This window comes from Lygodium microphyllum, chromosome 21 (assembly GCF_053477565.2).
Source record: "Lygodium microphyllum isolate KBCC chromosome 21, Lygodium_microphyllum_v1.1.10, whole genome shotgun sequence".
NCBI classification, from domain to species: domain Eukaryota; kingdom Viridiplantae; phylum Streptophyta; class Polypodiopsida; order Schizaeales; family Lygodiaceae; genus Lygodium; species Lygodium microphyllum.
Window position 1 is genome coordinate 100,203,463 of NC_141155.1, and position 22,455 is coordinate 100,225,917.

Below are 22,455 nucleotides of genomic sequence, written 5' to 3' on the forward strand. Positions count from 1 at the left end.
AGAAGCTCATTCTTTGGTGAGTGGCTAATAAGAGTTCTCTTCTTCTTCTCTTCTTCTCTTCTCCTTGCTTGTATATGCTCTTGAGAGAGGGAGTGTGAGAGTGTGAGAGACTAAGTGTGTGGGAGTGAGGGATCAAGAGGGTGAAGCTCTTCACCATCTCCTCTTCTCTTCTCTTCTCTTCTCTTCTCTTCTCTTGCATGCGCGGCTATGGTGGATGGAGCTTGGAGATGGAGGAGGCTTGAGGATGCTTGAGCTAGCATCTAGGATTGTGGAGCTACCGGTGTGTGCGAGAGAGGAGAAAACTCATATCGGCATCAAGATAAGCTCACTACACTCATAGGATCGATGGCGTGTCAACTAGGTGAGAGATAGCCATTAGAGCTCGCTTGGAACTCTTGAAACAATAAGTGGTCTGCGGGTCTTGGTGGTTGAGCGAAAGCTCTCACAATGGTCTATCACACAATACCTCCATCAAATCTATTGTCACTCACCTTTGCCTCTTTCCATGACACTTAGCCCCCATCTTTATGCATTTCTTATCATCCCTTTCCACTATCCAACCAAGCAACAGCAGTCTGTCTCGGTGCGACAATGAGTATGATTCCCTGCGCCCTCTGCGAGAGCTCGCCCGATTTTCCAAATTGCAACACCAGGAGGTTCACACAACTTGCACACTATCTCTTTCTCATCATCAGAAAGGTGGCTCATCTACTTGAGGTAGCCCATCTGCCTACTCACAGTAAGCGTCAATCTTCATGTCCCTCGTCTCCACACATATCAATCCATCAACAACCCTGGCAACCTTGTTTTAGATCTGAAGAGGAGCCCATGCGTTCAGGTGTCATCCTTGTTTTCCTTAATCTCATCCTCACAGCGCCACGAATAATTATTCAATATTATCCTCTTTCTTTTGACATTTTCTAGTTCACATAATTTTCAAATACTTAAACCTTCAAAATGAAAAATCCAGAATACTTAAATACCTATAATACCCACTAATATGCAATGCTTACCTAAAAATTCCCTTCCTTGCCAAGATTACCTTTCGAAACACACTAGAATTCAGTTCAGTTTGTCTTTTGTTTTTGAACCTACCTCTTCTTTCCTCTTTTAAAAATAACCGGGTGGAGTACCTTATTTCCACATCTATTGTGAGGGTGTCCTTTATTGTTATATCCTTTTTGAGTTTTCTTATGTGTTTAATTGGTGGTTATCTTTTAGCCCATGTTGAGTGTGATGCTCATCCTTGTACGCAAATTTGTTTAAAAACCCTATCTTTTATTATATGTGTCTACTACTTAGGTTTGTGACCTAGGCAAACACAACCTAGATGTGTTGTTTCTTTTTGTGTAAAATCTGTTCAACTCTTTTCCCCCTAAGAAAAACAAAAATAATCAAGATTCAGACAAAGATCCAAAGAATGAGCATAAATATGAAGATTTTTCAAGTGTTGATCATGGTTCTTCTTCAATTTGTTCGCATGGACGCTTCACACTTAAGCGTGAGAGAAATGATAACCGCGAAATAAATGCAAAAATAGGCACAAAAATGTGCTCAACATAGGCACATCTTTTATAAAATGGCATTTTTCTTTTGTACTCTCATGTAAAAAATTCATTTATGAAGCAATGTAAAATGTGTAGTCTAGAAGGCTCACACTATAAAATATTGTGCTAGGGAAAGGAAAGGTCAAACACCTTTGTCCCATTTCTAAAATGAGGGGTCTCAAAGACCTTAGTCTATGTATGCACTTTTAATTTTAATATCAAGAAAAGGAGACTTGTCTGGTGATTTGGGGAGGTGGGAGGTTGAGGTGGTTACAACCACTCTCTTCCTGTATCTTCTCCTCTCATGCTTCATTTCTCCCTCTCCCATTTTGGCACAACACTTGCCTTCTTGTTCTTGTCTCTTTCTCTTATGCTTCATGCTCATTTTAATGGAGAGTAAGGAAGAAGAAGAGGGTGAGGATGGTTTGGATGTCTCAATTTCTTGTGTGCCTCTCTCTTGTGTGTTTTGAGGCATGGTTCTTGGTGAGAAGAAGAGTTCTTCTTGCAAGTTTTCATAGCCAACAATGTATTTGCAGCCTCCACCTAGCCGGTTCGTAGTTTGATTTGTGCTGTGGTAGGGTGCTCTTCACATACCATACATCATTCTTTGATGAACCATCAACAGTCATAATATTCATAAAGTATTGCATAATAAACAACTATTCACTTCTATCATCATTGTTTTTGCTACTAACTACTGGATGCATAGTTATCTTGCTATGATTTTCCAATTCTAATTTCAACCTTCTTTTTGAAAAAATACCTAAAAATATGGCATTTTTTACTACAATGCTAGCACTCTTTAATATCACTAGAATTCTATTGCCTATTAGAACCTATAACTTTTCCTCTATAGCTCCCCTTCTTTCGTCAGGGTTGTCCTCTATTTTGTTGTGCATCATAACCTTGACCATGACCACCACCTTGGTCTCTTTCATGACCTCTACCTTTGCTAGTAGAGTAAAACACCTATTAAAACTTTTTCTTACTTTGAGAAGAAGAGGAATACAAGCTAAGGTTCTTCTCCATAAGTATCAACATAGAAATCAAGTCTACAAAATGAGGCATATTATCCTTCATATTCATAGATGACCTAAAGCTCTTGTATTCATTTTCAAGTCCATCTAAGTATGTACACACAACATCGTCATCATTAACTACCACACTGATAGATCCAAGAGCTTCCACAATACTCTTGATCTTCAAGGCATAATCATTAATGGACAAGTTTCCTCTTTTCACTTGACTTGAGTTGCAACTTTTGGGCCTTTGTATTCACTTTTAATAGCCTTGCCAAATTCTTTCATGCAATAGTAGGGGTTTCATATTCTTGCAAATAGGCCATCATGCTATTTGTGACACTAACTGACAACTTATACATGACTTTACTCTATGTTTTCTCCCAACCTTTCTTAGCCTTTAACTATTCTATAATAGAATCGTATATAAACTTCAAGTGTTATTGCTATGTCCCCTTCAATGTAATTCCAAATACCTTTACTCTTCAACAAATTTGCCATCCTAAACTTTTATGCATAATATTTTTTCTTATCAAGCTTCTTGCTAATAATTTGGTTGAAGTTGTCAAACATTTTGATAAAATAGAAAACCTTGCAAAAACCTATAATATGTAAGCAAGTTGATACCATGTGCACCACAAGTAAATATGCATCTTTTTCACTGATTGCACAACAATAACTGCAATCTGCAATATGTATATAAATGTCTTTTGTGTTTGCAAGCCAAGAAATACTTAAAACCTTACAAATCGAAAATCTATAACTTATGCATCTATAAATGATAGACAGAGCTGAAATTGTAGTATACCAAAAAAATGTTGTTGGGACCACTTGTAGGTCCAGAACAGAGGCTGAAAGGACCTCATTTTCAATATATACATTGTTATTCCTAGTCACCAAGTTTCACTGTAATCAGAGACTGCAGCCCTACCAATCTCAAGAGCCTCCTGGGGCTATAACCTAAGGCAAATCAAGCAAGGTAATATGAAAGTACCACAACATATGTGCACATGGTCCTTACGAAAGTGTGAACATGCTAAGGAAAGAAGAGGTGGCACAATGAATGTGCCATAACCAAGGATGCTATGTGGGTATATTCTAACTATAGAATCACTAGTGTATCCTCATGTTGATCATGTAATATACTAGTGAATAATATTCTACCATATCACCAAGGCATGTAGTCCGATGCTAGCTCATGTAGAGCTCGACATCTCAATAAGATCTTGGAGCTATAGAGAAGATGGCATCACATACAACATTGGAGACATGCCCCCAATGGGCAATAGAGTATTCAAACCCTTATTTATCCACAATAAAATACGAGGTCTTACATAACGTATTAATTAAGTGACTTGCTTGTTTCTCTTTTGTTTATTAGCTTTACTTTTTCAATGATATGACATCTAACTATTTGTTATGTTTACATAGAGTCAAGTTTATTATGTAGTGGCTTTCCATAGAGTCGAAAAGAGCCCAAAATATAACACAGAGGTTGCTTCAAAGGTAGAGAATAGTAATTAGTACAACAATGTACAATAATGTTGTTTGCTTATGAGATTAATGCTAGCTTTGATGATGAAAAAGGTAATCTTGTATGATGGTGGCATAGATCAGGAATGCGTTGCAAGAAGATCTAACACAAGATGTTATCCATCATTACTTGCCCTTATCTCTAAAAGCATGGCATGATGCCAAGAGTGGTGGTTGGCATGGGCCATTAGAGAAAGCGCCTCACATATGATGTTGTTCATGGATGCATTCTACCCTCCTAATGGTTGTGTGCTTGAGCTTTGAGGTGAAACTTCACTCTCCATGAAGGTAGCTATGCATAGTGGGCACACCTTCATGGTAATTGAGAGTGACAATGAGATATGTGATAAGTACTTACTTCCTTTTGTGAATGGATAGGAGCAATGTGATAGACTCATGGTTGAATGTCCAACGAGATGATGATATTTGTGGTCAACGACACATGTAAAAAATTAAAAAATATATTTTAGTTTTTAATTTTTGGGCCTAATGCCCAGTTCTTTGTTGTTGGGACACTCTCTATAGTTATTTTGGCCGATTACATGAGATGTTTGTGGTTATATCACCTTAAAACATTAGTTGGGCATAGTTTTTGCATTTTCTACTCAAAACATGTAAATGGTAAGTTCTTTCTCTACCGTTGATCGGAGCTCACTTGGTGCGACACTTGTGTCACATTGTATGAAGTCCAACGTCGTTTCAAACTCTAGTTGGGCAGCTCTAGATCCGCGGGGCAGGGGGGGGGGGTTCTACCTTATAGAACATGTAAGATACCACATGAGTTCAAAAGAAAAGATATTATATTTCATAAAGTTTATAAGATTATATTTACAAAAGGGGTTTTTTAATTATAATTTTAAAAAATGGTAAGTTTAGTAAAGTAAAAGGGGCCATTTTGAAGCCTTATAGCATATAAAGAAATGGTATTTCTTAATATCCTTTGAACACATGTTATATAGATGATTTCTTATAGGTGGACTCCCCGGGCTCTAGATGGGGTCAAAATAGTCTACCATATGAACTTGGGATTTGTTGTCTCCAAGCAAGGGGTAATGGGGCCGATAGTGGTGCAATGAGGTCGAGGAAGCAAAGAGACAATCCACTACTGTGATTTGTTTACAGTTTTAGGGTAATGGGGCCGATAGTGGTGCAACTAACTTCCCTCTCGATCGGAAGTGCAACATAGTGAAAATAGATAAAAAAAAGCTTTCGAACTAAGGCCTCCATGATACAATGCGGGCCTCTAAATAAAATCTTGCCTTGAACAGTATTAAGCTAGAGGAAGAGATCACGGACTGGTGTGGCTATTGAAGTGAACTCAATGCATCAAAAAATGCCAATAGGAGCATTGCAAGCAGGGCCTAGTATGAGAATGGGCTACATGGAAGCACATAGGGAAAAGCTAGTTCTTTTCCTCCAATTGTTTCTCCCTCGCATTATCGCTTAGTAGTTACCTGTTGCCCTATTAGGAGACATGGGTGCAATGGGGGGGAATTGTGGGCTGTAGCATTAGAGCGACTTTCCATGAGTATACATCTTCGTGATTGGCTATGGCAACGGCTGCTATAGATATCTGAACTTGCTAATGGATTGTCAGCTTCATATGTGTCGAAACTATGAGAGGTAGCAACTCTGGCTTGGGGTCATTTTTCCTTCATTTTCTAGACAATTCTTGGCAAATATAGAGTAGTGACATGCCCAAAACTTGAGACCTAGGCGAGTCCCAAAAGTCTTAGCAAACAAAGGTGAGGAAGTAATACTTGACCTACACAAGTTCCCAACTCCACTGAGCAGATTCTTTTTGAAGACTTCACCCGTCCTTGGACTGCAAGGACCCACAAGCAAGACTATGGTAGCCTCTGACTCTCTCTCTCTCTCTCTCATTCATTGCTTATTATAGCATTTATTGTTTTTTGATTGTATTTTCTACACACAAGGTGATGGGGGCCACAAAAGTAAGCCTTGCAAGTATGGTTGCAAGCTTTACACGGCTAGTCCCCTCTAGGCCAAGTCTATAGACTTAGACATGATGGGGCCCATGGTAAGGAAGTTCTCTATTTGGAAGTCCACAACCTCCATAAATTGAGCAGTGCCGCTAGCTCTAGAGGCCCGTCTAGTAGGGAAATATTTGGTGGGTAAATAATATGGAGGATGGAAATATTTGGTGGGTAAATTATATCGAGGATTATGCAAAATCTGATAGGATTTCTTCGATAAAAATTCTAGAGATTTAAGCTCATGTAATAGTGACTTTCCATGAGCATATATTTCCAACTGTAGCTCTAGTGAGGTCTACTACAATTATCAACACACCCGATGATTGTCATGTTTACATGTTGAAATCCAAATTTTAAACCATAGGTCTTTAATCCTTACTAAGTTGTTTAACTATGATATTCAAGCTATTAATGATTGTCTCTGTGATGGTAAAAATCAACTACAAGCTTTGGAGAAACCCAAAATAGAGAACTACAAGGAATCACTTGCTCCACAATTGCAAGAATGAAGGCTGATTGATGTAGTGGGTCAAAAATTGTGCCCTTTGAAGCACAAAATATTTTCTATAGGTTCGAAATGAATCTCCGATCAAATCACATGTGAAGACTACAGAACAATCGATCGTTGCAAAAAAAAAAGTCTCACCTACCTCCTTAAACAACCTGTTGCCACACGTAGTCCCTTCAACTAGGAGAACTTGAAATTGGAGGAGTTGCCACACGTCCATTGACATTCTTGTTTACCTCCACTCTCAGTCACTCTTATTCCTGGGCGAAATTAGGCTGGGATGTCACCTACAATAGGCAATGAGCTTGATTGTTGCTTGCAGATCACCGATAATGGGCATCACCGATAATGGGCAATAGCTCTTGTACAGCTCAGCACTTTTCAAAGTTAGTCTCGGAATGAAAGGCTCTAGGCCACGTGTTGTGACTTTGACAAACAAGACTTGTAAAATGTCTTGTTCATCTGCGCGTGGCAACACTCTTATGGAAAGTCGCTCGTTGCTCTAAAGGCGCTCTTACCGGGATATATATCATCTGCTGGAATATACCTATATCATCTAGTGGAATGGGTACATCCGAGGAACTTGGAAGGAAACGGACCATCGAGCGTCGAGAACGTAAGATCGAGATTCGAAATCATTTGAGCGTCGAGAACTTAAGATCGAAATCATTTGAAAATTGAGCGCACGGTACTGAAGAAAGGACAAATGTGCACAAAGGACAAATGTCATTAGTGCGAGAGGCCAAATGGAAAAAAGACGTATAATCGATGATGACCTGTCCGATTCTGTGAAGGGCAATAAATTTAGGGTAAAGAACACCAGGGCCAGAAATGCTACCTACTAAAAGCGGAAAAAACCACTAGCTACAGCCGCCAGACGAAAGAAGCGCCTACTTAGTAATAGCAGCTTCGACCTTCTGCTATCAAAGATTACTAACCTGCAGCAAGCTGGTACTGGGAAGATGCAAGACGATGGAGAAGCAGGAGCAGGAGCAGGAGCAGGAGCAGACTGGGCAGCGATATCGTGGGCGTCTCTGCTGACCGTAATGTTGTTAGTGGGCTTGCTGGTGGTAGGTGGCGTGGCGCCCATGGAGGTCGGGGCGGCGGTGGGGGCCGTGTGGGTGGCGGCGGCGGCGCTGGCAATCCATCGACAGAGGAGGAACAGCAAGGCGTGGGGGCGTTCTCTGCCGCCGGGGCCGATGGGTCTGCCCCTGATCGGTCACCTGCATCTGGTGGGCACCCTGCCGCACCAGTCTTTCTACAAGATAGCCAAGAAGTACGGGCCGGTGATATTCCTGCGCCTGGGCAGCGCCGCCCCGACGGTGGTAGTGTCGTCCGCCGCCACGGCGCGCCTGGTCCTGCACGACCTCGACGAGGCCTGCGCCGACCGCCCCCGACTGGAATTCGGAGACCGCCTCTTCTACCGCAACCGTGGCTCCATGCTGGTCGACCACAACGCCGCGTGGCGCGCCACGCGGCGGCTTTACGCCAGCGAGCTCCTGTCCGCCCGCAGCATCCAGCTCTCCAAAGCGCTGCGCGACGAGGAGATGGCCATCATGCTGGAGGGCGTCCAGCAGAAGGCTGGGCAGGCCATGCGCGTCTACGACGCCATGTCCGAGTTTACGCTCAACGTTCTCATGCGGATCATGTTCAGCGAGCGTGCCGATGGCCGACTCGCGGGGCTCCCTGGCATCGTGCTGGAGACGGGGAGTCTGTTCGTGCTGCCTATCATCGGTGAGCTCATCCCGGCCATCCACTGGTTCGACCCCTTCTCCGTCCGTAAGAAGCTCGACCTCGTGCACGCCCGCTTCGACTCCATTATCGAAAGTTTGATTCGGGCGCGCATCGAGCAGCCCTCGGCTCTGCGCCCCAAGGACATGCTCACCGCCATGCTTCACTCCACGGACGATATCCTTCTCGTGAAGGCCATGATCTTGGTATGAACTCTAAACTACATGTATTATTAAGGATCTGCCATCGGTTGATTAATCAGGTCACAATGAGTCCCCACCAGATGATTCATCAAAGCCACTATTGTGTTGATTGGTTACCCTCGTCCTACTGACGATCTGTCATCAGCTGATTGATGAAGTCAACGCGTCACTGTGGTGTAGTGAGGTATCTCGCTTATATTTGTAGCTACACAGAGACTGCTTTTGAGCTGATTCGGGTCATCGCCATGGTACTCTTTTGCAGGAAATGTTTTTGGCCGGGACGGAGACGACATCATCCACATTGGAAGCAGCGTGGGCGGAGCTCATGAGGGCTCCTCATATCCTGCGGCGCCTCCAGGTAGAGCTGGACAGCAAGATAGGGGCGAAGCGGCAGGTAGAAGATGAAGATGTCGCGAGCTTGGAGTACCTACAGGCGGTCATAAACGAGACATGGCGGCTGCACCCGCCCGTCCCGCTGCTGATCCCGCACTACACCAAGCAAGAGCTGACGCTGGCGGGGTACCGGGTCCCTGCACATACGCGCGTCATTGTTAACGCCTGGTCCGTTGGGCGCGACGACAGCGCCTGGGTCGAGCGTGTCCATGAGTTTTGGCCGGACAGATTCATGGGCCTCCACGGACCATCCAAGGATGTCACCTCCAGCAGCGCCTCCTTTGAGTTGCTTCCCTTTGGTCGAGGCAGGCGAGCCTGCCCGGGTTCTCTCTTAGCTACTTCTTTTAGCCATGTGGCCCTCGCCAACCTCATCCATCGCTTCCACTGGACTCTCCCGCCTTCTTTCACCGTCTCAATGGAAGAACGCTCTGGAAGTGGCTTTGCCTTGGTCAATCCTATTATAAGTATTCCCACACCCAGAGCAAGATGAGCTGTCCTTTATGACCGCAAAGTAGTGGTAATAATGTTGAAGTCCAAATGGGTGGTTTGCCCATCCATGTAATTATAATTTCGTAGTAGCTAATCGGATTGTCTATAGTTGCCACACAGTTAATGTGTTCATTATTCATTTGAATGGTTGCAAATGCAAAAAGTGCACCCTTGTTTATGACTTCACAACTTGGGCTAGGGACTAAGGAGACCGCATCCAAAAGTGGACAAGGAGTTCTCAAATTCCTCTCCAGCATGTAAAGAATAATGAACACCTAACCCTTGAACAAGTACTTCAATTGATTACACATACAAAGTGGGTATTTACCATTTGGTGTGTAACCAACTTTAGTTGTTATCTGACTGCAAAACCCCAAACAACATCATTTCAATAAGGATGAGACAAATAGATCCTCATTTTTCTTGCACGATCTTTATAGGCATATTACCCATTGAGTGGCAATATGGCTACTTATAAGTGTAGCTAATTGGTAGAAGAATCATCACACTATCATTTTTACCTTAACTAAAGAAATAGGGCATTTAACTAACTCTTAGAATTTGCATACAAATTTGGGGATAGAGGAAGTTTAACTAAATCCATAGAGGGAGCAAAGCAAGCTTGCTCAAGAAAAGGAATTTGATTAGCCACATGCATCTCAAATGCTTTGTGGTAGCATGATAAGATGTCGAATCCCTAGGAGATGCATTTTATTTGTATCCTGAGCAGCGTGAGCCTTCCAAAGGAATTTGATACTTGGAACTGATCTCACTTCCAAAGGAATTTGATAGTCCTGAACTATTCAATGAGATCTCTCTTGAGCTTCTCCTTGCTGTTGGCATTGTCGTCGATAGGGGGAGGTAGGAGGAGCAAATAAGACCACATTTTGCGAATGTATTTAGCTTTCAAGGAATCAAAGTGTAGTAGGCAACTTTCAAAGAAACCCTCAATATAGTTGCAAGTAGGTGCCAAAAAGTTGAAGCCAAAGTTGAGCACCCATGGCTTCAACATAGTAGAATGCCAAGCATGTTGGGGCATTTGCGAATGGGGTGGTATGTTGCCTAGCCTTACATGATTAATCTAATTGCTTGAGTAGACTATAGTTGTAAATCATGGATTTCTACATACTTTTGGTCTCCAACTTTGAGGGATTCACCCTTCCCTCTCCTTTTCCCTTTCCCTTTCCCTTTCCCTTCCCTTCATGGACTTGTAGCCTCCTTCCTTGAGAAGCTACTAATGTAGCAATTGATTATGATTCTTGAGAACGTTCCAAGGTTATCCTCAAATCTAGACACCACAACAAAAAGTCCTCATAGACGCACATTTAGACGCGATTTTTGAATATAGAGAAAAACTTACGGGCGCGTCTATCCGCCCGTCTATTTGCGCGTTTATCATTTCGCGTCTATAGTCGCATGTATCAACGAATTTACACGCACAAATAGACGAGCAATAGACGCACATATACACTCGCATATAGACACGCTGGTAGACGCGCTTTTACAAGCACTGATAGACGCGAACGGAAAACAAAAAATGTCCTTTTTTAAAAAAAGATATTTAATTTCTTTTTTTAATTTGAATTATGAAGCGCGTGTATAAGCGTGTGTAGTCTGCATTATAGACGTACGAATAAACACGAATTATCTGCAATTTAGACGCGCTGATAGACGCGTAAAACAGAACTTGAAAAAAAAAACCAGAGAGCATGTGGTTGCAAACAGCTCTCTGGTTTTTTTTTTCCCCTTCCCATACATCAGATTGTGTATTTGGAAAAAAGACAATGTATCTTACAAGCACGAGAATTGAAAATAAAAGTCCATGTATTCATTATATATCAAAGCATTTACAAGGGAAGTTTAAGTGCTTGCGACCTAAAGCGTGGCCGCAAGCAGTAGGCTCAAAGAGATATCATATATATATAAGAAAAGAAGGCCTCACGAGGAGATATGGTGCTCCTCTACGAATCTGAAGAGGAAACATCCTCGCTAGTACCACCATGGCTACTAGCGTCGCTATGCTCCACATCCGGGTTCGCCTACACACACAAAAGATCAGGGTTGCTTACATAGACAAGGTGGAGAAAAAGTTATAATTAGTTATACTTTTAATAGGAAAGTAAGAAAAACATACCTCCTCTAGCTGTCGAATCCTCATGGCCCGGTTGTATTGGTCCTCAGTGATGAGACCCTCCTCATAAAAGTGAAGCCATGTCGCTGCACAGTTATGGCCTCGATGGTAACCTACCTCTCTAGGGGTAGGTGTCCTACCAACGATGGTAGTCTGCAAAACATTTAGAGATATACAAACAATTAGACGTCACAATATATTAGACTAAAATATGTAAAGAATTGAAAGAAATATAAATTTAAAAAAACTACAAATCAAAATATACTTACAAACTTTGCCTCCCACGACTCTCTACCGTCCGATCCGTAATGCGACGATCCCATTGTTTCCATTTGGATCCGTCGCACCTCTGCGTGCTGGCGACTCTTCACTTTCTTAGCTGCTTTCTTCTTGGCTTTCTTTCACTCTACGCGGTGGCCCCATTGTTTCCATTTAGATCCGTCGCACCTCTGCGTGCTGGCGACTCTTCACTTTCTTAGCTGCTTTCTTCTTGGCTTTCTTTCACTCTACGCGGTGGCACATAGGTGGTTGGTTGTAGGCTCCACGCCCCTCCTCCAGCCTCCGCAGTGAGTCCCTGGCCCGTGTCATGAAGTGGGATCTTTTGTTGTGAAGCATATCTCTCACTTTTGTACGTCCCCAATCATCTGAGAATCGCTGACCCTCAGGATTTGGGTACCTCCTATGGACTACCCTCAACACCTCCTACCACAAGCCGCTTTTCTGATTTTTGAAGGCAATGAAACAATCTTTATACGTCGCATGCACGACGCTCCTCATGTACGCCATTACATCCCTTCCCTCATCATCATGAAAGATGCCACCAACATCTGTAACTCTATAGTAATGACGTACAACCTCCTCTACATGATCTACTGGTGAGGGTGATCACTCACCACCTCCTAGGCAACCCCCACACAACCCTCGTCCTCCCCCTCGACTCTCCCTCCTCCCTCTCTGTCGACTACCCTCTGCCTCGCTGGACGCACGAGCTTCTGTAGATGCATGTGCTTCTGCAGATGCTTGTGCTTCAGCCGATGCACGTGGAGCACGTGGAGTACCTGCAAATGGAGTACATGTATGTGGAGTACCTGCATGTGGAGTCTGGGAAGTAGTTCCAGGCAAAGACGCCAGAGGCGTCCCAAACATGACACTGAACACCTTGTCCGCTGTGGGAGAGCGGCCAAGGTGTCTGGTCATCTCTCCCATGAAGTCTTCCCTACTAGGAAAACCTCCAAAAAATGCATTGACTCCCCTGTCAAAGGAGGCCAATGTATCATTCATGCGATCCACATCTAGGTCATTGCTAGATGAACCAGGATACGACATCTGCAAAAAAACACAGGAAAAAGACAAATTTATTTGCATACAAAAAATCATATATTACCTACATTTTCAAAGAGCTTTCTTTAGACATTGAGCATAACACTTAAGTGCTAATGCTTCTCTTAAACAAGAAAATTGATAAACACAAACATGGGATTGGTCACATTCATCATTGCAAAAATATATTGTTTAATATTAGAACTGGGAGACCTGGCGCGTGTATCCCCGCGTCTACATTGTAGGTTAGACGCGCTCCAAAGTTCACCTTCTGTAGCGCGCATCTATCTGTGCATCTAACATGCAACACAGACGCGCATCCCAGGTCAATGCGCGTGTATAATCGCGTATAGACTGCAAGTCAACCTTTTGTGCAGTGCGTGTATCATCGCGTGTACATTGCAGAGCACACGCGCCAGCACACGCACTCTAAGACGCGCCCTCAGACGCTCTGAGAGGAAACATTTTTTCGTGTCTATATCTGCGTCTACACTGAGATGTAGACGCGCTAGCAGACGAGCTCGGTCGGCCAATTTTAGGCCGACGACCGCCATTGAGGATTTACAAAATGCAATACATAATGGAATCACAAATCCTAAATACACAGACAGAGCAAAGAGAGGAAGAGAGAAACACAGAGAGAGAGAGAGAGAGAGAGAGAGAGAGAGAGAGAGAGAGAAAGAGAGAGAGAGAGAGAGAGAGAGAGACTCACCTTGGGTGTTTGGTGTGGCGGGTGGTGGCACTTCTCCTTCTCCTTCTTCCTCTCCTTGGTAAGTTACCCTCCCTTGATGCTTGTTTGCTTGCTTGTTGCTTCTTCTTGTTCTCCTCTTTCTTGTTCTCTCTTTCTTCCTCTCCTTGGCTTTCCTTTTTCCCTTCTTGTGTGTTTGAAATGAAAGAAGAGGTGAGTCATGAGGAGGTGAGGCATGAAGAGACTGCATGTCGGCTAAACTCAAGCTTCAGAATCGCAAAAAACATAGGAAAGGAAAGGCACAGTTTGAAAAGAAATGATTTAAGTATGATTTGAATTTTGACGTGTGCGTCTATTTTCGCGTGTATATGTGCGTCAATTGTTCAGATAGACGCGAGTATAGACGCGAATATAGACACGTAGTTAAACGCGGATATAGACGCGTATTTGGGATTTATCATAATTTTTTGTTTTTAAGATAAGTTTTGATAGTGAATTCTTATCATAAGTTTTAATATATTTATGATGATTTTTGTGTATTTAAAATTAAGATCTTATGTAAACATATGAATTACAAATATTTTGATGTTGTCATGAATTAGGTTTAATCATGTCGACGTCGTCATCACCTAGTGCGGTGCAAGCTGGTGAGTCAATGAGCACATCCTCAAGTGAGGATGAAACATTGCGTCTTCATAATCGAGATGCATGGCTACGACGAAAAATTAAATGCATGTGTGATCGTTGTCGAGGGTGTATTTTTCGAGCACGTCGAATTGCAATGTCACACCTCAGCTTGTATGGAGAATGGGACCGAGAAAATCACCGGTATTCATAGTTTTTTTTTACCACTAAGATTGCATGTCTATGTTACAAGAATTATATATCAACGTACATGAAACTCCCTTTTGTGGTTGAGCAGGATGCAGTGCCACATCCTCAAATGCTCCCTCCTGGGCGTCGAGAGGTTGCAAAACGTCGACGCAAGGAGGCAGAGTCTTCAAGAAGAGTAGAGACTGACGACCATGATAGTAGCCCTCATGAATTGCCCATCAAGTCGTAGAGGATGAGATTTTGGACAACATGGTACACCATCTATTTTCGCAACCGGTTCAGGGAGAAGGTCACTCTACGAAGCCAGATGATCCACTATATGTAGCACCATCTACTTCGTTGTATGAAGGTTGTATCAAGATGTGAAGCGGAGATGAAGTCAATGGATGTGCCTCGTAAGGTTTTGCGACATTTTTCGATTGTTCCACGTATAAAACTTATGTTCAAGTGTAAGTCTATTGGAAAGCTCATGTCATGGCATGCTAGTCATCGTTCAAGTGATGGAAAATAGAGGATCCCTGCAGACACACCCGCATGGAAACATATAGATAATTTGTGGCCCATTTTCAAAGAAGAGCCAAGAAATTTGAGATTTGGTTTAGGTATGGATGGAATCAATCCATTTGGCATCAAAAGCACATCATACAATGTATGGCCAGTGGTATTGGTGAACTATAATATTCCTCCATCCATGGCAATTAAAAAGGGACATGTGATGTTGTCCCTTCTGATTCCTGGAAAGCACAAGGTAAAAAACATGGACATTTACTTAGAGCCTTTGATTGAAGAGTTAGAAATGTTATGGGAAGGTATTGAGATGCAAGATACAAGTGCATCTGCATCCTCTAGAGATTTCACATTGAAGGCCATGTTGTTATGGACCATGCACGACTTTCCAGGATACGGAGAGTGTTCAGGTACATGTATATAACTCTATATTTGAAATTCAAGACTTGAATCAATTGCATTTTATTAATTCACTTGTTTTTTCAGGTTTAACCACGTCAGGATATCATGCATGTCCTGTTTGCAGTCCCTCTCTAGTTTCCTCTAGGCCAGCACATTTAAAGAAGGTTATCTACGACAATCATCATCGATTTCTTCCTATTGACCATCCAAAATATATTTTCCCTACTAATGGAATGACTCCACAATCTCTAACCATTCGAGATTGGAAGGAGAGATGGATTAATGCCGATGGCCACCCTCCACTCGGCATGAGTCGGTAAGAAGTGCATTTCTCTCGATTGACTTTAAAGTATTTAGCATGATGAATTGTTTACATAATATATTATTTGTTTGTTAGGTTCTCTATATTCTTTCGTCTTCCGTACTGGACTGAACTCAAGATCAATCACCTGTTGGACCCCATGCACATATTCAAAAATGTTGTATCTACATTATGGGATCACTTGATAGGGGCTCGTGATTCAGTTAATGTAAGGGAGGATTTACGTAACATTGGTCGCATGAGACGAGCCTGGCCACGCATTGGACCCAGAGGAAAGATTGAGCTACCCCATGCACCTTGGATGTTGTCAAAGAACGAGGAAAAAATAGTGAAGGGACAAATATATAGCTTTCGAACACCCACAGGATGTATGAGATGTCTCAAGGGAGCCTTCATAAAGAGAAAGAAAAGAGGTGTGGAGCAACTATCTGGTTTGAAGTCCCACGATTGGCACAAAATGATTCAAGTAAGGGTATCTCTAACCATGAATATAGTAATTAGTGGAGTAACTATGTGTAAACTTTGGGGTATGATGACTTTTTTCTCAACTAATCATTTGATCTATGAATATTGTTTACATTCAGTTCATACTTCCTACTAGCATATTCCATTGTGCCTCCAAAGATGTACGTGATATCATTTACAAGATGGGAGAGCTTGTGAGGTGTGTATACATTGTATTTTTTCATTATATATCTTTGAATTTCTACACAAAAATAAACAATTCTCAAATACATCTTGACAGATACGTGAGCTCGAAGGAAATTGATCCAAACACATTGCAAGATGCTCGAGTATTATCTGTTGAGGTGGTTTGTTTGGTGGAGGAAATGTTTCCTCGATCCATTTTGACTACTCAATTACATTTACTCATACATTTGATTGATGAGATCGCAATTTGTGGAGCAGTTCATGTAAGGTGGATGTTTTTTCTTGAGCACTTCATGAAAACCTTGAAAGATTTTGTGGGGCAAAAAGCACGGCCTGAGGGAAGCATGGCTGAGGGTTGGTTAGTGCAATCATCCCTTGTTTATATCTCTGAATATCTTGCTGAAGTGGATCCCTCTCTACCACGACCATGGAAAGATGATGAAGACTTGAGGATGACCTCTATAGTACCTCAAGGAAAAGGAATGAGTAAAGTGCTAACAAAAGAAGAACTTCGTAAGTTAAATAGTTTTTGTGTGCTCAATAGTGATGTTATGAGCAAATGGGTGACGCTATATAATGAAGCAAGGGCAATAAGAAAAAGCGAAAGACAAGAATTTCACACTAGATATGGACGTAATGTCTCATTTCCAGATCATCTAAATGCGCTCCCAAGTCATATTGACATAGATTGGTTACATGAGAAAATGGAGAGAATGGAAAAAGAGGAGGAAATTAATATATCTCAAGAAGAGTGGGAATACGCACGAGGTTGCTTATCAAAGGTGAGACATACTATCAATTAATTTGTTTCTATAAGTTTTGTTTTATATAAATAATTGACATGTTTGATCTTTTATCTTTTACTACTAGTGCACATTATTCAATGCACTTTGGTGTGAGGGTAAACATCTTCGAACTCAATGTATAGATGAAAAGAGAAATACCCAAGATTGTGGTATCCTTGCTCACTTTGAGGCTGCCCATGGTACCATGGAAGGTTATTGTGGCTTGATCCAAGATATTCTGAAGCTTGACCTCAGACGATTCTCTATATATGTACTGGATGTGAAGTGGTTAAAGAAGTGGTAACAAATGGTAAGCATTGCACAATCAGACGTCATCCAAGTGGTTTTGTAATCATTGACTCTACAAAATTTCACCAAAACAAGAATGACACATTAGTACTACCTCAACAATGCGAGCAGGTATATATGCAAAGGCTAATTTTTTTATATGTATACATGTTATACATATACACAATATAATAAGTACTTAAGTTTTTTGCTTTTGTTTTTCAAATACAGGTTGTGTATCATCCAATGGTAAACAATAACCGATGGTGGTATGTCATCCCTATATCTAATCGTTCAAAACCAATATATGGTAATATTACCGACATGGAGATAGCAAATGACAATCCAACAATTAATGATGATGTGCATGATGACACCATAATGGATGATATGCGTGATATAGTACAAGATGAACCTCGTGAGGATGTTCAAGGAAACGTAGAAAAAGACAATAATGTGATTGTTGATGATATTGATGAAGTTATTGAGCAATATAGCAACACATCTGATAGTGGGATAGACTTATTTGTTTCGTTACCTCTTGGTAACATAGACCTAGAAGTAGATAGTTTAGCAAGGGCTGATCTCATTGAAGATGAGATGGATCATTCATTGTAACATACTTAATTTGCTTATTGATTCAATGTGTATTCCTAATTCTATGCTTTTTATCATGCGCACATGTGCATACTCAAGAATCAATACACTACAAGATATAGACCTTATAGCGACGTTTAAAGCGACGAAAATACAAACAACAAAATTTGCCCCCGTCGTCGCAAAAAGCATCGTTATTGACGACGCCATAGAATCATCGCTATTTGCGTCGCTATATGTGTCGCTATTTGCGTCGCTATTTGCGTCGCTATAGCGACGCATATAGCGACGCAAATAGCGACGATTGCAGAGATTTTGCGACGCTGATAGCGACGATAATAGCGACGCCTGCAGTAAATTTGCGACGCAAATAGCGACGGTAACAGAGAAAAAAAAAATTTGTGGCTGCCCTGCCACATATAGCACTGTGTGCTGTATGAGAGCCATACAAAATAGTTTCTGCACTGCTGCATACAAAGCGTTTGCAAACAAAAAGAATCTATACTGAAATCATAAAACTGATAGATGAAATAAATACATGATATCGCATAAAATGCGATTGGTACAATCATAAAACAATATCACTAATACATAGAAAATGTCTACATAGATCGGGCGACTAAAAACTAAAGGTATGTGAGCGCTAAGGATCCGAGGGCGAGCTACAAATCGTCGTCCCCCGAAAGCTCGTCCCTCTGCAAAGGAGCATCAAACGGATTCTGCAGAAAAAGAAACAACATATCAATCCACCATACAATAATGCATTCAAATATCTCATGGTAACTACGGACATGAAAGATGAGAGACTTACTGGGCCGCCGCGTCTGTACAATCGGTCGATCAATGATCTGAGACTGTGCCTCTCTGCATATTGAGTCTCAAGGCCTTGCGGATCACGATTTGTAATGGAGTACTGCAAAGAAAACAAAATGCTAACTGTTAGAAACATGATTGTCAGTACAAATAACATCTCAAAAAAACAAATAAGCAAAACAAAAGAGAAACTTACAAAGTCCTCCAAATATGTCCTGTGGCCGCCACTCCCAAGATGATGTACTGATCCGGCCTCGATTCGTGCCCTCGCCGCCTCCCGCTGCTGACTCCAACGTCCTGGCGAATTTGTAGCCTCCTCCCTCAGTCGGCGCCAGTCCTCTGCATCTAACCACTCGGGCTTTGGAGCCCCACTCTTGATTGCCTTGCGTGCGTCGGATCGTCTATGTGACATGTATGCACGCATGCAATCCATCATCCAGCCCGTAGAGAATCTATCCACTGCGGCTGGCACCGGGAACTCCTCGTGCAAGGATGCTACTATGTACTCCTTGCTCCCCTCCGGTATGTTCCTCCAATGATCCAGGACGTTGTGCCGAAAAACTTGTTGGCACAACTCCCTCATGCGAGCCATCACCCTCCTCCCCTCATCATTCATGATGATAGCTCCTGACCTGCCATCCACTAGGTATCCATAATCCCTAGGAGTGTGCCTCGTATGGGCCCTCTCCCATCTCCGTCCACGCTCCTGGGCATATCCAGGAGACCCCTGAACATCCGGTGTACCGATGGGGGTACCCTCTCCCGGAGTGCCACTGAAAGGGGTGCCACCAGAGGGGGTGCCACCAAAAGGAGTGCCACCAGAGGGGGTGCCACCAAAAGGAGTGCCACCAAAAGGCGTGACATCTGCCGACGGCTGCGCAAAAGCCGAAGTAACTGGAGTGGACGTCCCCACAGGTGTGACAAATCCTGGAGGTGACCGAGCTCTAGCTGAACGACGAGACGGAGACACCGCGTCCGTGTCTCCACAGCAGCACCCCCCTGATCCTCCTGCAGTCGCAGTCCCTCCCTCTGGCCCAAGTCGCGAGCGTCGAGATCGTCTGCTCGAAGCTGAAGCATCTGATCGCACTGAAGCTGATCTAGCAGAGCGCCCTGACGAAGAACGAGACAGCTCCTGATCTGCTATCTCTCTGAATCTTGCGAGCTGATCTGGAGACATACGTGCCATCATCTCCTAAAACTCCTCATCGCTCATCCCTCGACTCATCCTAAAAATATCGATACCTGCAAAGATAAAAAATAATGTTAGAATAATCAATTGAAACTATACAAAGCGCATTAATATAAATCATTTTTGAAAAATCCATCTTAAAATGCATATCTTATCTACCTTTATGGAAGATCTAAACAACGAATTGAGTAATACAATTCTCCAAGAATGAAGTATTCTATGGTCCCATGTTAATCTCCTGACATAACTCTGCATACACTGGAAGGTCGATAGACATGTCACTACAAAAGAACGAGTCTGCCTCGTTCTCAAAAAATTCTACGACTTCTGTATTTCCATCATTGTTAGCCGATACGGGCTCCAAGCTTGCGGTGGCCTCCACCCCTTGTAATTTCAATCTCTCTATTTGCATATATTCTTCATCTATGCCTGGAACATCGCTTTGATCGTATACTCTCGCACCTCGAGGAGTTGAAGGTATAACATACCACCATCGAGGATTTGGATAGAAGATTACCTGTTCACAAACACTTACAAACCGTCTTCAAACCATTGTGACATAAAGCATGTCGTATTACAATTAGCAAGCAAATGACTAGAAGATTACCTGTTCACAATGTGCCGGCAACACAAAGGTGTCGCGCAAATCCATCCATTTTTTTTCGGAATCTATTTCGAGAAATCCAGATGGACCTCGTCGAACCGTTGCGCCAGCTCCTCCAAGTACCACTTTGAACCACTGCACATCGAATATTATCATGGAGAAGCTACGGTAATCCACCGTAATAATACTTTGCAAATTCCCAAAATACTCCATCTCATCCACAACCGTGTTCGGATCCGTTGCTCGTCGTCGGCTCTCTTGCTCAAACCTTGCCATGACACCACAGTCCATTGTGGAGCGCATTTTGTCAATACGCTCCACCCGAAAATGCCGTCCGCGCGACCACGCTGCACTATATATTTTGTACTGCACATTGAAACACTCAAATTAGATGTAGCAAACAAATTCAGATACGACACATTCTAAACCCCTCATTACCTTTGGACTACATCCCCTCGAGAACTCCCACTCCTCCATTGAGACCTCTGCCCCTTCGCTGGATGCTGCGATCAAGGCTCCATGCAACCATCGTGTTGACATAAACTGCGGCATCTCCTCCATGCCTTTGGGATATCGAATCGGTCGGTGACGCGTACTGCGTCGGAATTCAGCTCGCGCTTCCTCTCGATCTTGCCTTGCAATTTGGTACTTGGCGAGCCACGTCTCCATGGAGGCATGGTGCAACATACAAAAGCGATTCACCTTCTCTTCCATTGAGGCATCCATTCTTTTTTCTACCCCATTTCCAACCACCACATCTCCAGTCAGCCTGTCATCGTCCTTGAGCGTCCATAGCATTTCATTGTCTGGTTCCACCGTTGGTAGCCATTGTGAGATATGCACTAATGCCTCTGACACCAACCAACCCTCCGCCATGCTACCTTCCGGACGAGCTCGTTGTCGCACAAAGCCTTTCAGGGTTTTCATGAAGCGCTCCAGGAAGAACATCCATCGCGTATGGATAGGTCCGGCAATCTCCACTTCGTCCACAAGATGCACAAGAAGGTGAACTTGTATCGTGAGCATGCTAGTGGGCAGGTATTTCTCAAAGAGACAGACCGTCTCAACTGCTCCCCGCTTTGCGGATTCAATAGAGGACGTCTTAATCTCTTTCTGTGAGATCCATTGCACCAAAGTCGACAACTTGTAAATGGCCCCGCGAATTTCTGGAGTTAGGCATCCCGCGATCGCGATCGGTAGGACAAACTGCCACAAATGAGAAAGCATTAAGAATAATGGTCACTTTTCAAATTTCAAAATGTCCACGCTAATTAAAATCCATTCTGTTCACAAACCTGACATATCTTATGCCAATCATGGGATTTTAGCCCAGACATTTGGTCATCTTTAGAAAATGCGGACCTGAGAGAACGCATCATACCCGTCGGAGTGCGGATAGACTTGATTACTTGCTTCACAATGCGCTCTTCTTTGGTAGACAAAACCCAGGGAGCGCGAGGAAGCTGCACTCCCCCTTCAGCACTCGACTGCGGCCAAAGCGCCTCCATCTTACCTACCTCCTTTAAATCCATTCGTGACCCTATAGTGTCTCTCTTTCCTGTGATGTGGTCCCATAGCAAGCTGCCCACATTTTTGAAAATATGCATGGGATCCAACAAGTGGTTGACCTGTAAGTGGGTCCAATATGGCAACTCGTAGAAAACTGAGAACCGTCGCATTCCATTTGGATGTGATTCCGGGTTTACCATTTTCAGCTCGTACCAACTTGCAGCGTTCATACGTGTTGGAGGTCGTCCAAGAAAACCTTCCCTGAGTTCATGATCCTCCGGCAAGAAAGTGGCGTGTCCTTGATATACCATCTTCTTCATGGTTCGTGACCTTCGGGAGTCTAACTTTGGCCCACACAATGGACATGCATGATAACCTGAGGTAACGAGACCTGC

General features: G+C 42.9%; 1 protein-coding gene across 1 annotated transcript; it reads left to right on the forward strand.

The window, feature by feature from the left end:
* The first annotated feature begins 7,545 nt into the window (after positions 1 to 7,545).
* On the forward strand, positions 7,546 to 9,505 carry LOC148018353 (cytochrome P450 71AU50-like). Its single transcript, XM_087662035.1, has 2 exons — positions 7,546 to 8,541; positions 8,801 to 9,505. The coding sequence occupies exons 1-2, from the start codon at positions 7,567 to 7,569 to the stop codon at positions 9,419 to 9,421; spliced, it is 1,596 nt and encodes a 531-aa protein (XP_087518161.1). The 5' UTR covers positions 7,546 to 7,566; the 3' UTR covers positions 9,422 to 9,505.
* Positions 9,506 to 22,455: the final 12,950 nt, after the last annotated feature.

Excerpts from the sequence above, each read along its gene's own strand:
- LOC148018353 (XM_087662035.1), top strand. The coding sequence starts at position 7,567 with ATGCAAGACGATGGAGAAGCAGGAGCAGGAGCAGGAGCAGGAGCAGAC. Across the intron at positions 8,542-8,800 it reads TCGTGAAGGCCATGATCTTG|GAAATGTTTTTGGCCGGGAC; the intron begins GTATGAACTCTA and ends ACTCTTTTGCAG.